This window comes from Rutilus rutilus (genome assembly GCF_951802725.1).
Source record: "Rutilus rutilus genome assembly, chromosome: 8".
In the NCBI taxonomy this organism is placed as follows: domain Eukaryota; kingdom Metazoa; phylum Chordata; class Actinopteri; order Cypriniformes; family Leuciscidae; genus Rutilus; species Rutilus rutilus.
The window spans coordinates 3,783,463-3,800,630 of NC_140222.1; the positions used below are offsets into that span (position 1 = coordinate 3,783,463).

At 39.9% G+C, this 17,168-nt stretch overlaps 1 protein-coding gene across 2 annotated transcripts; it reads left to right on the forward strand.

Moving 5' to 3' along the window:
- The first annotated feature begins 4,745 nt into the window (after positions 1-4,745).
- On the forward strand, positions 4,746-17,127 carry irf6 (interferon regulatory factor 6). Of its 2 annotated transcripts, none has more exons than XM_084415560.1 (8): positions 4,746-5,015; positions 5,619-5,801; positions 6,624-6,819; positions 7,849-7,932; positions 8,886-9,080; positions 10,030-10,422; positions 15,143-15,264; positions 16,471-17,127. In XM_084415560.1, the coding sequence occupies exons 2-8, from the start codon at positions 5,628-5,630 to the stop codon at positions 16,699-16,701; spliced, it is 1,395 nt and encodes a 464-aa protein (XP_084271686.1). In that variant the 5' UTR covers positions 4,746-5,015; positions 5,619-5,627; the 3' UTR covers positions 16,702-17,127. The 2 variants fall into 2 exon arrangements, with proteins under 2 accessions (XP_084271686.1, XP_084271687.1); XM_084415561.1 differs by having other exon boundaries at positions 4,884-5,015; positions 5,622-5,801.
- The last annotated feature ends 41 nt before the right edge of the window (positions 17,128-17,168 follow it).

A 17,168-nucleotide genomic window follows, 5' to 3' on the forward strand; every position in this document is an offset into this window, starting at 1 on the left:
GCTGAACTATCCTGGTGTAAAGATGATAAAGTCAGATGCAGACCGAACTTTGAATGAACTTTAATGAAAAAGTGTTTTTGGCTTGGCACCTAACTTAGAAACATCATTTTAATCCTCACAGTTATTTTATTGTTTTAGAATAATTGTGATATTCCTCATACAAATAAGTCTTGCAGCTCTACTTTTTCCCAGATTGGGTCAATAATAATATTCAATTAATCAATGGTGATGGACACTTATATTCCTGTCCAGAGTTTTTGAGCAGATAATATAATATAATATAATATAATATAATATAATATAATATAATATAATATAATATAATATAATATAATATTACAGACTTGTCACTCCACCAGAGTTTGCTGTTGTAATGCTATTCCTTATGGAGCAATAACTCAGATCCCAGTCTTCCTCATCATGAGCTCATCCGTTTGATACCATGATTGGGAATATTAATTTTGTATCCAACTCTTCCGGCCGGAACAGGAGATTTAGACGGTTATTTCACACACTGTGTTCTTCTGGAATGGCCAGTTTGTCGACATTGCATGGAAGAAAGTGTGACTGTTGTCTAAATATTTAATAACCAATAAGGTAAACAATGTATCTTACAAATTACTTGATATTTTGTATCCTGTGTAAAATAAATGTTCCCTGATATTGCCTCTCTGAGTTCCTTCTGTGGTGCTGAATTCTGGGAATAATCACACAAGTGTGTTTTTGTGTCTTTATACACACATTCTCATCACAATCAGTCTTTATTTGTTATGCAAAGATGTGTTTTTTGGTCATCTCCTTTACATCCGGCAACTCCAAAGCCCTTAACACTGTGTCACGGAGTCATTTCAATGATATTTTCCTGTAATTGAATTGTCGATTGTACTTACCCCTGACACAGGTTTTGGTTCTTGCAATTATATAATAAAAAAGAGGGGAAAAAGAGGAGGCGAGAAACGAGCACCAGGGAAGATTTCCTGAGGGATCATGCGCGAGGAATACAGGCCCTGTCACTCGCGGTCTTCCTGCGCGTTCACACTTTCCTGACGTAATGCTGCTTTGGTCCGGTCCTGAATAACACGCTTCATATCCACTCACAGGCTTGTGGACTTACAAGGGCTGCCGTGTGCCATCCGGTACGTCCATGAGACTTCAATAATGCCGAAACTGCAGTGAAGTGTGCTATTTGGGACAGGGCCATACACAGGTGTATACTTTTCTCTCTTCATGAGGGGATGGAGCTAGAACGCAAGGAGAGGAAACAAGGATGTACAGATAAGAAGTTACATGGTCCAAGTGTGTTTATCAGTGTCTCTCCAGGATCTGAGTTTGACACACACTGAAGTCATTCGGGTCAGTTTGTGTCAAGGGTCTATGTAGTCAAGTGGATGAATATTGTGTGCACTACCACACCTGTGCATGCAGATGAGCCGTATGGAATGTGGGATATGGAAAATATGAGAAATCATATTCTTTTTATATTTTTACTCTAGAAAACTGATAATTTCTATTCAATATTTTAAAAAGAATTCTCGTGTGTAACACGATATGTTTTGAGTGAGCGAGCGACCCGAGTTTGAGTCCCGATGTTGTGACGAATTCTGAAACCCACCAAATTATTAACCCCAAGAATTGGTAGTTTGGGTTAGAATGAGTAGTTTGGATTATGATGAGTAGTTTGGGTTAGGATGAGTAGTTTGAGTTAGGATGAGTAGTTTGAGTTAGGATGAGTAGTTTGAGTTAGGATGAGTAGTTTGGGTTAGGATGAGTAGTTTGAGTTAGGATTAGGATTAGGCAATCATAGCGAATTCAACGAGGGGGTAGGCTAATAATTTGGCAGGCAGTCGAAATTCGGCACAACGCCCAATTGTAGTGAGCTAATCCAACCTACTCCTACTCCTAACCCTATCCTCACCACAGCGCCCATAGGGTCACAGAATTAGGCACTACACCAGCTTTTGCTCCTCTCTGATGTATTTAGACCTATAGCCTACTTGTATTGTAGGCTATTTTTACTTTTACTTTGCCTATCCTGGATGACTATTTAACTGAGTAAAATTAAATAAACACAATATGGCAAAAGAAATCAAAACTGTTTTAAAAACTTTTGATCTGACTCAGCATGTACATGGACCCACACACAATCGTGGACACACTTTAGATTAACTTATCAGTAAGGGTCTAAACATTTCATCGATTGTTATTAAGGATGTAGCACTGTCTGATCATTTCTGTATTTTCTTTGATATATTGATCTCTCCTGCCACTGAAGCTAGATCTGTGTCTGTCAAGAAGAGATGCTTAAATAAGAACACTAGTGTCCTATTTATGAAGGCTATATCCTTAACACCAAGCATATCTGCAGACTCTGTTGATTTTCTCCTTGATTCTTTTAACTCAAAAGTTAAAGGTGTAATTGATGATATTGCTCCTGTGAAAGTCAGGAAGAAGAGTGGCAGACAAAAGGCACCTTGGAGAAACTCAACAGCAGTGCAAAATATGAAAAGACAATGCAGAAAAGTAGAGCGCATGTGGCGGAAGACAAAACTTGTAGTCCATTATAACATCTACAAAGACAGCCTTCATGCTTTCAATATGGAACTAGGCAAAGCTAGACAGACTTTCTTCTCAAATATTATAAACAGCAATTTAAACAACACACGCACTCTTTTTGCTACTGTAGAGAGACTGACAAACCCCCCAAGCCAGATTCCCAGTGAAATGCTCTCAGACAACAAGTGCCGTGAGTTTGCTTCTTTCTTCTCTGAGAAAATCAATAATATCAGAAAGGTGATCAGCACATCCTTGAGTTGCGCTGGGGTCAGACAGATCAAACCACCTGAGAAAGTAGTTACTATGTCTGATTTCAAAGAAATTGATGGCAAAATTTTGGAAGAAACCGTACAGCACCTTAAAACATCAACCTGCGCTCTTGACACACTTCCAACATCGTTTTTCAAAAGTGTGATAAACAGTCTAGAAGCAGATCTCCTAGAAGTGGTAAATGCTTCACTTCTCTCTGGGAGTTTTCCAAACTCCCTAAAAACTGCAGTTGTCAAGCCCCTCCTGAAAAAGAGCAATCTGGATAAGACCATATTAAGCAACTATAGACCGATCTCAAATCTTCCTTTCATAGGCAAGATCATTGAAAAAGTTGTCTTCAATCAGCTGAACAAATTCTTGAGCTTGAATGGATACTTTGACAATTTTCAATCTGGTTTCCGACCGCACCACAGCACAGAGACAGCGCTCATAAAGATAATAAACGATATTCGCTTAAATACTGACTCAGGCAAATTATCAGTGCTGGTACTACTCGACCTCAGTGCTGCATTTGACACTGTCGATCACAACATACTTCTGGACAGGCTGGAAAACTGGGTGGGGCTTTCTGGGATAGTCCTAAAATGGTTCAGGTCATACTTAGATGGGAGAGGTTATTATGTGAGTATAGGAGACCATAAGTCTGAGTGGACATCCATGACATGCGGAGTCCCTCAAGGCTCAATTCTTGCACCACTCCTGTTCAACCTGTATATGCTCCCAATGAGCCAAATAATGAGAAAGAACCAAATTGCTTACCACAGCTATGCAGACGACACACAGCTCTACTTAGCCCTATCGCCTAACGATTACAGCCCCATTGACTCCCTGTGCCAATGCATTGATGAAGTCAACAGTTGGATGTGTCAAAACTTTCTTCAGTTAAACAAAGACAAAACTGAAGTCATTGCGTTTGGAAACAAAGATGAAGTTCTCAAGGTGAACGCATACCTTCACTCTAGGGGTCAAACAACTAAACATCAAGTCAGGAATCTTGGTGTGACACTAGAGTCAGACCTTAGTTTCAGTAGTCATGTCAAAGCAATAACTAAATCAGCATACTATCATCTGAAAAATATTGCAAGAATTAGATGCTTTGTCTCCAGACAAGACTTAGAGAAACTTGTTCATGCTTTCATCACCAGCAGGGTGGATTATTGTAATGGACTCCTCACTGGCCTTCCCAAAAAGACCATAAGACAGTTGCAGCTCATACAGAACGCTGCCGCTAGGATTCTGAGCAGAACCAGAAAATATGAACATATCACACCAGTCCTCAGGTCTTTACACTGGCTCCCAGTTAAATTTAGGATTGATTTTAAAGTATTATTACTGGTATATAAATCATTCAATGGCCTAGGACCTCAATACATTGCAGATATGCTCACTGAATATAAACCCAACAGATCACTCAGATCATTAGGATCATATCAGCTAGAAATACCAAGGGTTCACTCTAAGCATGGCGAGTCCGATTTTAGCTATTATGCCAGCCGCAGCTGGAACCAGCTTCCAGAGGAGATCAGACGTGCTCCTACTGTAGTCACATTCAAATCCAGACTCAAAACACATCTGTTTAACTATGCATTTACTGAATGAGCACTGTGCCAATGTTCGTCCGACTGTTTGTACTGTATTTTATTTTGTATTCTTCTAAACTGTTTTAACTATTCTTATTTCTTTTTATTATTTTAATTTCTTCTATGTAAAGCACTTTGAATTGCCATTGTGTATGAAATGTGCTATATAAATAAACTTGCCTTGCCTTGCCTTGCCTAATATTGATTTATTAAGAACAATGAATGTGAAAGAAAGCTGATTCCCACTAGGATAACTAGAACAATGAATGATGATTCCCACTAGGATATGACCGCAGGGCTGTGTGAGTGTTTTCATTCATGTGTGCGCGTGCCCGTGTGTGTGTGCGCGTGAGTCACAGAAATGCGCGTGACGTCACCGCTCTACCTGAGTTTCGGCTGACGGTGAAACTCTCGAGCAGAGATTCAAACACACATGAAACGCGTTTCACACAGTTTCACACGGACTCACGGCGAGTGTGTGTGCGCATTATCCGGTTTATGATCGATACTCTCGGACTTTAACCACGTTTATTCATAAACCGGCTGGTTTTGGCGGTAAAGGCCTCAGGATTGGTGTTTTTTTCCTGCTTTGACGCTTCCTGAAACCCTCAGGTGAGACTCATTAATATTTATATCACATTTATATTTAATATTTACAGGCCTTTTACTCCGATGCTCTACTATCGGAATTTAAGTGTTTTAATCGAAGAAAGTTTTCGTGATTTAGCATCGAATATCAAAGTCACCGGCTCTTTATGGGTTTATCTGACGCTTATTTCTGATCATATGAATAAATATTTATTATATGATTATATGAATAAATCGCTGAATAAATGATCATAATAAAGTGTAATCATTAATATGAGCTTAATCTGGCCTGTGTTTTCAGTCAAATTAAATATTCAATGAAACTTCATCTATGCTGTTTAGGCTACTGTTGCTGCCAATAATAATGATAATGTTTTTTGTTATTATTGTTATTGAATGTACTATATGACCTGTTATATATTTTATTCAATTTATAAAACTTTTTAACACTATTTAAAAGTCACATCCAAACATATACACAATAAACAAGAGTAAATTTAAGGGTAAAACTGCAGACAAAATAAATGAACCGAAGCAATTGAAAAGTGTTTCTATGTTAAATGTGCAGGCTGTGGTTTATGCTGCCGGATATGAGGGTCAGTGTGATCATTGATGTGTGTTTTCCAGAAGCTCGTCATGTCGTCTCATCCGCGCCGGGTCCGGCTCAAGCCCTGGCTGGTGTCCCAGGTGGAGAACGGGACGTTTCCCGGTCTGGTGTGGCTGGACCGTGAGGCCAAACGCTTCCAGATCCCATGGAAACACGCCACGCGTCACACACCCCAACAGGAGGAGGAAAGCACCATCTTTAAGGTGAGAGTCGGGAATCCCGAGGCCGGAGTACGGCAGGGGTCGGGACCGGGGGCCTGTACCATGATGGTAGATGAACAAACTCAGGGTTACAGGATTAGTTACGAGTTGACAAAACCAAACCAATCCAACCAGGCCATGATGCTGATCATCAGCTTTCTCTGTCAACTCAGGCTTTGATCCTGAGTTTAGGTGTGACATCAGTAGCGAACACCAATCACGTGCTGAGAAAGAGAGAAGCTGCACATTTACACAGCAAGAAGAAAATATCTGTGTATGAAAGAGGACAACTAAAATAAAACGTCTTGCTATATCAGTGCCAAGTAAAAGTTGTGAAGTTAGTTTAGACAGTCGATAAGAGAATTAAACATTTAAGCTCACATGTAGACATTTTATAGCTTTATCTATTGATTTTAAAGTGTATTTATATTACCTTTATACATTTATTCATTCAAAATTGTGCATGTGGGATCAATTAAGGGTGTAATAATTACATAATATCTTAATCATACAAAATTATCATTCTAAATAAGCATTACTAAAAGCCAGATGATTTTGTCTTTAAAATCATTTGCTGTAGTGATCTTTAATGTGGAGTAGAAACAGGAGGAGTGACTTTATCGCATCAGACATGTGACACTTTGCTCACAGCTGATTGGTCCAAGTTCGGTTTGCAACTTCTCACCTGGAACATCACCTGTCCCGCGCCAGGTTAGCGGTGGAGCGTTGAACACTGCTAAAAGTTGAACACTCCTAAACCCAGGGCCGGGACTGATGCGTGTGTGTGCGTTTGCCGGGACTGATGCGTGTGTGTGTGTTTGCCAGGCCTGGGCCGTGGAGACCGGGAAGTATCAGGAAGGCGTGGACGAGCCGGATCCGGCTAAATGGAAAGCTCAGCTGAGATGCGCTCTGAACAAGAGCCGCGAGTTCAACCTCATCTACGACGGGACCAAAGAGGTTCCCATGAACCCGCTGAAGATCTACGACGTGTGTGATATTCCACAGACCATCAGTAACCCAGGTAACACACACACACACTGAGTCAACACACACACACTTTTCAGGCATACATATTCATGCAATTTCATAAATCCTAATCTATTTCCCTAATAAACCTGGCATTGTAAATTATGAATATTGACACATTTCCTCTTTTGTGGAGGAAAAATTGCATAAATATGATTATTAATTCTTAGGAACACTTTGAAATCACCCTATTATTCTTCCAGCAATAAAATGTAACACTAATGAATCATTTTGTAACATTTAATATATCTAATATTCTATTAATCTCAGGTATATAATATTTTGTATAATATGAGCTGTTGTTGGCTTGAATTAAGTAAAACAAGTAACAGGTTATTTAATTATTCAGATTAAACATTTCTATTATTATGTAATTATCTGAATTTGGTAATTAGAAGTATTTGTCTTAAAGGCTGAAACGCACAAATTTTTTAATGGTTAGAAAAATATGCCCTAAAAAGTGTGAAATACTTAACGAAACGTTATTCTCTAAATGTTCTGCTCGTAAATGCCTACTATTTTTATTATTTAATAAAAAACACAACTTTACTGTATTCTTATATTATTTCTTTATTCTTGATTATTTTTAAATATTATGACTTTATTCCTGATTTAAAAAATATATATTATATTACTTTATTCTTGTTTGTTTTTAAATGACTATTGTTGATTCTTTAAGAAATATTAAATGACTGCATTCTTGTTTTTTTATTAGTATTATGACGTTATTCTTATTTAAAACAAATATTATTGCTTTTTTATATGACTTTATTCTCGATTTTTATAAATGTTATGACTTTATTCCTGATTTAATACATTTAAATATTTCATTTAATTCATTTAAATAAATATTAATTCATATAAAATAAATATTATTATGAATGATTTTTATTTATCACATGAGATTTGCACATTGATTTCTGAATTAAACATGTACATGAGGTCATGTGACTATGATGCAGCATTACACTCTCTGTTTCTAAAAGTAAGTATGCAGTGTGCAAGTGAACTCTGTGTGTCTCAGGTTCAGTGACCACGTATGAGACCGACGGCGATGAAGACGACGTTCCCGACACTCCTGAGCCTCCTCCACCATATCCACCTCACGGTACTGGGAGAAAACCGGGATAAACCTGTCTTAAACTCTCTGTACAGCATGTGGTTTAAAGGGGTCATCGGGTGCAAAATGCACTTTTATATGGTGTTTGCATTTAATGTGTCTTTGCAGTGTGTGGACACAACCACCATACAATGAGAATTCACTCCTTTTCCCTATTTTTTTAATCCTCAAACATGCACCTCATTATCATTTAAAGAGACATGCACCTCATTATCATTTAAAGAGACATGCACCTCATTATCATTTAAAGAGACATGCACCTCATTCTCATTTAAAGAGACATGCACCTCATCATCATTTAAAGAGACATGCACCTCATCATCATTTAAAGAGACATGCACCTCATCATTTAAAGAGACATGCACCTCATTATCATTTAAAGAGACATGCACCTCATCATTTAAAGAGACGTGCACCGAAACGGGTCGCTGTGAACAGAGCTGTTTTTGAGGAGGTAAAAGGGTGTTGTTTTACACAACCATTGAGGAATTTTAAACAAAGAATGTTACAAACTTTACATGAAGACCTTTATCATACCAACTTGTGGAAAATGGGCATCCGATGACCCCTTTAAAGGTGCTGTATGTAACCTTTTCACTCTACTAAAGCATAACAATACCATATGTTTGCATATATTGAGGAAACCATACTAAAACAATAGGAAACGATAGGAAGTTCACATACTCGTTTCTCTGAAAAACACTTCTACAGCCAGTTATTCTACTCTGAAATGTGTGTTTCCAGGCTGGAATGTTTGTTGTTATTTTGGTCTGTGATGCTGCATGTTGCCAATTTTCATTGTCCAAAACGACATGTTGAATTGGACTGCAGTACCTATTTCCACCACTAGTTGTCATTCTTACAGACTGCACCTTTAACTCTTGCTGTATTTAATGCGGCGTATGTTGTGTTGTGTTTGACTGTGATGTGTCCGTGCGCAGGCGTGAGTCCGGTCTGGACTCCTCCTGGATCCGTGTCCCCGATGACGCCGGCCAGCTGCCCTCCCCCCCCTCCCCCCGCCGAGGTGTGGCCGAAGAAGGAGCCGCTGGACGTGGAGATGCAGCCGGAGATCCAGACGCCCTCGGCCTTCGACGGCATGTTCGCCACCCCGGAGACCTGGATCAGCTCTCTGCCCAGTAACTACACACACACACACTCACTCCCACACACTCCAGACACCCTCGGCCTTCGACGGCATGTTCGCCACCCCGGAGACCTGGATCAGCTCTCTGCCCAGTAACTACACACACACACACACGTTGTAACGCACACTCGCACACACACACACACACACACACACACGCACACACACGTTGTAACGCACACTCGCACGCGCACACACACTCAGATGTTACACACACAGATGTTACACTAACACGTTACACTTTCACACACGTTACACTAACACACGTTGCAGTCTCTCACACGTTACACTCTCTCTCACGTTACACTCTCTCTCTCTCTCTCTCACACACACACACACACACACTACACTAACACACATTACACTCACATTCCCACATACACGTTACACTAACACCCGTTACACTCTCTCTCACACACATTACACAAACATGTTACTCTCTCTCTCTCTCACACACATACACAGATGTTACACACGTTACACCCACATACCCGTTACACTCTCTCACACACACACACACACATTACACAAACATGTTACTCTCTCTCTCACCCACACACATTACACAAACACGTTACACTCTCTCTCACACACAGATGTTACACACATTACACCCATATACGCGTTACACACTCTCGTACAAAATCACACACATGGCACACTTACGCACACTTATACACACGTAACGTGCGCACACACACACGTTACACTCTCAAGTTACACTAACACACGTTACACAAACACATTACACCCACACTCATTACACACACACACACGTTACACCCACACACACGTCACACACACGCACACACTTTGTAACACACTCACACGTTACACGTTTCAACTTTATTTCTATCAACAGAAGTGTTTTAGCTGTAGTCAACGACAATAACCCTGATCCTCTACTCACACCCATAATGCACTCTGTGTGTGTTTCACAGTGACGGATCTGGAGGTGCAGTTTTATTACCGCGGTAAAGAAGTGTGTCCGCCGGTGATCGTGAGCAACCCTCAGGGCTGCCGGCTCTTCTACGGGGACCTGGGGCCGATCGTGAACCAGGAGGAGCTGTTCGGGCCGGTGAGCCTGGAGCAGGTGCGCTTCCCCCCCACCGAACACATCACCAACGACAAGCAGAGGGTGTTCACCAGCCGGCTGCTGGACGTGATGGACCGCGGCCTCATCCTGGAGGTCCAGGGGCACGACATCTACGCCATCCGCCTGTGCCAGTGTAAAGTGTACTGGTCCGGCCCCTGCGCGCCCAATCCCAACGCTCCCAACCTCATCGAGCGGCAGCACAAGGTCAAGCTCTTCTGCCTGGAGTCCTTCCTCAGCGGTGAGACGCACTCCTGAAGCTGCTGCACACTGGCCAATTTTGGCCGTCTGAGACGGCCAAAATTTAATTCACGTTTATTTGTATAGCGCTTTCCAATACACATCATTTCAAAGCAGCTTTACAGAAAGTGCATTATGGCGTTATATTCCTGTCAAATGTCGAGAGCGCATTATTGTAGCGCGAAAGTACATTAATATAATGCGCGAGCGCGAATCTCTCAGACACACGCTGCTCTTGTAAGAATTGTCTCTGGGCTCGCTCAGAGAATATGCCTGCACTTAAAACGTGTTCAGTGCAATCGCGAATCTCTCCTCTTCGCTTAAAGTAAGCGTGTATGTGCTTACACTGTGTCCCGTGCGTTCGCGCATGCCTAAGTACTCTTCTCTTCCATTTCTTTCTCTTTGCTTTTAGCATAAACGCTGTCAAAACGGCAACAACCAATCAGAAATAGGCTTCAACGACTGACCAATGAAAACGCGAAAAATGATTTTCGCCATGTTTTTTGGAATAAAATGTTATATAAATCAGGCTAGGAATAATATATTTACAAATCCCTCTGTAAATGTCTTCATAATATAACTAGGCACAAGACTGGAAAGTTTGGTGTATATAGAGGTGCTGCTGAAGTGGAGATTTCGGACTTGGAGTAGACCATTTAGAGAAAACGGGCTTTAAAGATTTATCATCAGCCAATGAGATTGCGCATTCAGCCCTTTTACTTTCATGATTGGTTGCTGATAAAAAGGAAATGACCATATTTGGTAGGGGTGGTGAAAAAAATCTATTATTGATTAATCGCAAGTATGTTATGGACGAGTATGAATCGATTATTAAATTTTCAAAAATCGATTTTTTTATAAAAAATAAATAAAAAAAATACACTCTGCGTGCATTTAGAGCATGTTATGTTATGAGAGGCGAATCACAACTACTTCAGAAAACCCAGCACAATATAGGAACTACCAGGCAGTGACGTATGTGTACGCTGAAATAAAAAGTATTTCACCTCAGAAAAACGGACGTTCCTGTCCTGTCAGCCGTTATACTGTACTCGTAGCGCACACTCTTCAATTGCACGCGCAAATGCGGAGGGGCGCGCCGTGTAACGCTTCACTGTATAGTGCAAAGTGCAAAGGAAACTACGAGCATGCAACGTTGTTACGTTGTAAATTAGTAAGTCATGAAATAAAAGTAAAATACCAATAAATCACGTTACTGGTACGTCGTGTGTTAGCTGAGAAGGATTTGCATGCAGGTATGATTTTCATTCTATTCACCAGGAGCAGTTTCCATGTTTCATTAACAGTTCTTGTTAGTATTGTGTATTCACCATGGTAACTGTCGTTTCAATATTAACCCCAAAATGCCACTTTATTTTCACTTTGTGTTATTTTTTATATTTGTAAAATACTGTGGTGTCTCATACCAACATTGTATTAACAAAAGCTAGTTTGGGACTGATATTTAATATCTTTAGCTGAACACCTTGTCTTTCTAGAAGAAAATTGTCCAGTTTCTACAGTATGTTGGTTCTGATCTACTTCCTAAAGGAAATAAGCCTTTCATTTATTTGTTATTGTTTAGTTCAACTTGATGAGTCACAACACAATGTGATGTATTCATTTCTGTGTTCTACAGAACATAAGCTACATACAAATAATTCTGAAGTTATAACTACACGACACAGAAACTGACTTTTTTTAATACTGCAATCACTTTGTAGTGTATTTTCGTTTACTGTTGTGAACTGGAAAATCAATAATCGCTAATCGAGAATCGTTAATAATCGAAAATCGACTGTAATCGAATCGGGACTTCAATAATCGTAATCGAATCGAATCGGGAAATCAGACAGATTAACCACCCCTAATATTTGGATCCGACAGCATTGTACAGGAGAGAGAGAGCTTTCCAGCGGTGTGTGTGATGACAGGGAGCAGACAGAGATCGCGGAGCAGCGGGACGATTAAGAACGCCAACTTTTGTTGAATTTATGAGAAATCTACAGATGCAAACAGACAAAGTGTAGTCAAATAAATGTGTATTTCATTTCACAAGTCTGAAAGAAGACGTGTTATTGAAGACAAATATCCAAAAATCTCAAAATTGACCAGTAAAAAAACCAAACAAGGCTTTGCCTGCCGTGTCTCGCCTTAAGAACTTACGTGTTTTCTGGGATCAGAACCTCAAATTTGATAAACAAATAAATGCGGTGATTTAGTTCTTGTTTTTTCCAGCTAAGTCTTCTCTCTAAGATCAAATCCTGTCTGAGAAAACCTTAGAGTTTGCTATCCATGCGCTCATTGCATCGGGGTTGGATGATTGCAACTCTCTCTACTATGGCATCTCCAAACACTCTATTGCTCGTCTCCAATTAGTACAGAATGCTGCTGCAAAGTTCCTCAAAAGAAAACGTACATTTGATCATGTTTCTCCTATCTTAAAATCACTGCACTGGATACCTGTGCATTTTAGAATTGAGTTTTCCTTGTTTTTAAATCCTTAAATAATCTGGCACCGAGCTACTCTGTCCACACACTCCCACACGAAACCTGAGGTCTGGTGATAAGAGTCTTTTGTTCCTCCCCAGATCACGGTTAAAGAATAGAGGAGACCGAGCCTTTGCTATTGCCGGCCCGGTTTACATCAGAGCGGCTCAGTCTCTAACTGCTTTTAAATCTTCTCTTAAAACCTCATTTTTTTCTTTAGCTTTTAATTCATTGTGAGTTTTTGTCATGAATGTGTGGTTTGTCCTTGTTCTTCATCTTGTGTATTGTTCAGCACTTTAGTCAGCCTTGTTTGCTGTTTTTAAATGTGCTATATAAATAAATACAAACTTGTTAGTTTGACGTGTTCACCGACAGACGTTTAATGACCGTTGCGATCAAATTTAACCTCCGACGAAATCCTGGCAGTGTCAGAAGATTAGACTCTCAGTCCTGCAGTGATTTCTCCTACATCGACCGTCAAATTGACTTCATTTTTCAAGACAAGCCATGACCAAAATAAACGTTAGAGATTTCTTTGTCGCCACCATTTCAATCCCGCATGCAACGCAGCTCACATCACTAAACGTGTCATTGATTGATGTAAAACGCAGCAATATTTATGAAGAGGTACTTGAAAAGCGCTTGACTTAATTAAAGGTGCAGTGTGTACATTTTAGTGGCATTTAGTGGTGAGGTTGCGAATTGCACCCAACAGGAGTTACGGTGGCCGACAGGAAGTGATGTCGTCGTCTGAGACAGCGGAGAGTAGCCAGTTAAACAATGAGGTTTCTTTACAAAGATTAAGAAATTAGGTTTATTTAAAGGGGTGGTATAATGCTCTTTTCACAAGATGTAAAATAAGTCTCTGATGTCCCCAGAGTGTGTTTGTGAAGTTTCAGCTCAAAATACCCCACAGATATCTTTATATAGCATGTTAAAATGGTCATTTTTGAGGGTGAGACAAAACGCACAGTTTTTGTGTCTGTCCCTTTAAATGCAAATGAGCTGCTGCTCCCGGCACAGTTTGTGTCCTGAAAATTTCAAAAACTTGTTCAAACCGGAGTCAGACAATGATGGAGAGACTCAAGAAGAAGTGACAACATGTAGAAGCCACAGGACATTTCTGAATGGTTAGTTGATGAATTTATGTAGATTATGTGGAGTTATCTTCTAGTCATTGATTAGCATATTCTGTCATGATAATCTATAAATCGTGTTCCGGGGGCGGGGTTTATGTAAATTTTAGGGTTGGTGATGTCACTAACCCGAGAGGAATGTGGTGTAGTCTCTACCAGCCGTTTGTTGTAGTCCTTAAAAAGCGATTTCTTTAAAAGCAAATATCTCCCTTTACTTTGAACTTTGAGCGTCGTAACTTTGCAGATGTTGTTTATGATCAAACAGCAACATTACACACTAACTAAAGTTAGAAAAGTCAAATCATATTCAACCACCCCTTTAATTATTCAGTAAAACGATATGTTATTGTGAATATTATTGTTACTTGTTCATCATTGTGTCAGTGTTTTATTCGCTGACTTTAGCTGAAGCTTCTTATCATGAAGAACAACACAGTGAGGAAACACGTTTGTCCGTTCAGGGCCACCGTAGAAACGTGGATGTAAGCGGACCCGCGGTGTGTGTAGAGAGAAATGCCTCATTCTAAGATAATAAACACATAACGGTTCATTATGTAAGGTCTTTATACACCACTGAAAACATAGTTATGTATATGATATTGCATTTCTGTCAACAGATCCTCCTAAATATCACACAATGCACCTTTATGTACTATATATATATATGAAATTTCATTTTTTTTTTTTTTAAACACACATACAATCTTTTCACGCAAACACTGCAGCCCGTCTGATAAACCCCCATCAGACCTTTCTCGTTACCAAGTACATCAACATTATAATATAAAATATTATTTATTAAACAATAATAGCCATTATAAACTTTGTATTTAATATATGTTATTAAATGCACTGAACTTTGTATTTTGGATACCTTATGTCTGTAATTTGAGTTTTAAAAATCCTTAAATCCTAAAGATATTGTTTGATAAGTGCGATCTCTGATTGTAGTCCTTGGAAACCAATAAAGTAGTGCTTAAACTCCTGGGTTTTTTTTTTTTTTTTTTTACATTATCTGTACGAACCCTATTTGAATCAAAGCATGAAGGTGTTTCTGATGCTGTTGTGTGTGTGTGTGTGTGTGTGTGTGTGCAGGGGTCATCACTCACCAGCGGGGTCAGTCCTCTTCTGAACCGCCGCTCTACGACATTCACCTGTGTTTCGGGGAGGAGTGGCCCGACGGCAGACCCAGAGAGAGGAAGCTCATCACGGTGCAGGTGAGACGTGTGAAGTGGTGCATTATGGGCCACGGTGGCTGTCCATCTGCACTAGAGAGTGCATTAGTGTATTTTTCCATTTGTTTTTCCCATAGGAATTTAAAAAAAGTCTTTGTTAAAGTGTTAAAAGCACTGAACCAAACCATCCAGCAATGAGGAGAACCACAAAATTACAAACTCTGAAAACGTACCAAAAAGACAGACCTATCGGCTTTAGTGAGGGAAAGAGCTACAATCCCATGAAGCATTGCCAATTACAATCAAACTTTTCTTTTTAAATTATTTATAAAAAAAACTATATATTTTTAGGTTCTTGCAAAATATACATATATTCAACTATTTTAAAGTCCCTCTGTAGTCAATCATTTTATCCCTTAAAACTCATCTCTGATCACCAAAATGACAAAAAATAGCCTTAAAATATCTTGAATGTAACTCGACACCCTCGCCTCATTTAGTATGCGCGGTTCTATAAATATGCAAATGAGCCCCGCCTCCACTCACTCACTCAGCTCAGAGATCCACTGGTTGACGATCACACGTTGATCTGATTGGTTACAAGGTAGTTTGTGACGTCAGAAACACCAGCGATTTCAAAGCGTGTTTTTGAGACTGTCTTTGGTTCACTGCAGTTTTAAGGAGGAAATGCTGAATTTACACGTCTTGCGTTTGTTTTGTGCAGCATAATTTCACAAAGCTGGAGTCAGAACATTCAGCTTTTTAGTTCAGCCTGTTAACAAGCAAATAAACATCCTTTCATTCTTTGTCTGTTGCTCAAACTAAGACAATCGGCTCATTTGCTTGTAAAAAATCGGCAATTAAAAAACATAATCGGTGCATCCCTAGTTATTTTATTGCTAGATTTTATGATGTTTTTATATTTATAAATGAAATGCGTTTTAAATTGCATTTTAAAAGACAATAACTATCTCAATTTTTACTTGCCAATCAGTTAAAAATATCATTTATCATATAGAACTAACAAATAGTTGTTTATAAAACAAATAGAAACTGGTTCTTTTTAACAAAGCCGTGTTTCGCTACTCAAAACGTTGTAAGCCTAAAATTGTCTTTGAAGCTAAGCTAGCCTTAGAACTAGCCGATCGTATTTCCCATATTGATGTTTACGTGTAAGTATCACGCCCCAACAAGGCCGTCATCTTCTCCTAGCTAAGGGCGTTGAGCTAAACGTGTGTGTGTTTGCAGGTGGTGCCGGTGGTAGCGCGCATGATCAGCGAGATGTTTTCTGGCGACTGCACGCGCTCGTTCGACAGCGGAAGCGTGCGTTTGCAGATCTCCATCCCCGACATCAAAGACAACATCGTCACACACCTCAAGCAGCTCTACCGGCTCCTGCAGACACACCAGGGCCAGGAGAACTGGCCCCTGCCGCCCGGGGCCGGCCTGCACCTCACGCAGGCCCTGCAGACGCAGTGATGACCCGGGGTTCACCCAGAACCACTCGAGACGCTTCAGAGACTCCGGCTGTAGTGTTTCTGAGGGTTTTAGTGTGTGAATGTCGCGCGGTCAAAGTCTAGCGTGTGTTAATGATCAGCCACAGCAAACGTCCGCCCAGATATTCAGCCTAGATGCTATTTTATCAGCGGGAACTCACTCCTGACGCTTGTCGCTTCAGTTTCACACAATATAATAATGAGCTTTTAACCACGTTATTGTGCTTTTACTGCTGATGTATGTTACCCTTATAATCAAACTGTCAGGTTTATGTGGTTTTTCGCACTTTTGGGGTTGAATATCATCTAGTTTTTTTTAACCGTATTATGTATTTGACATCCCATCATGTAGAATTGTGTAATAATGTTACTTGGATTTATCAAATAAAATGAAAAATGCACAAAGTTGAGTGAGTGTTGTTATCGTTTAAGGTGGAACTTCTGATATGA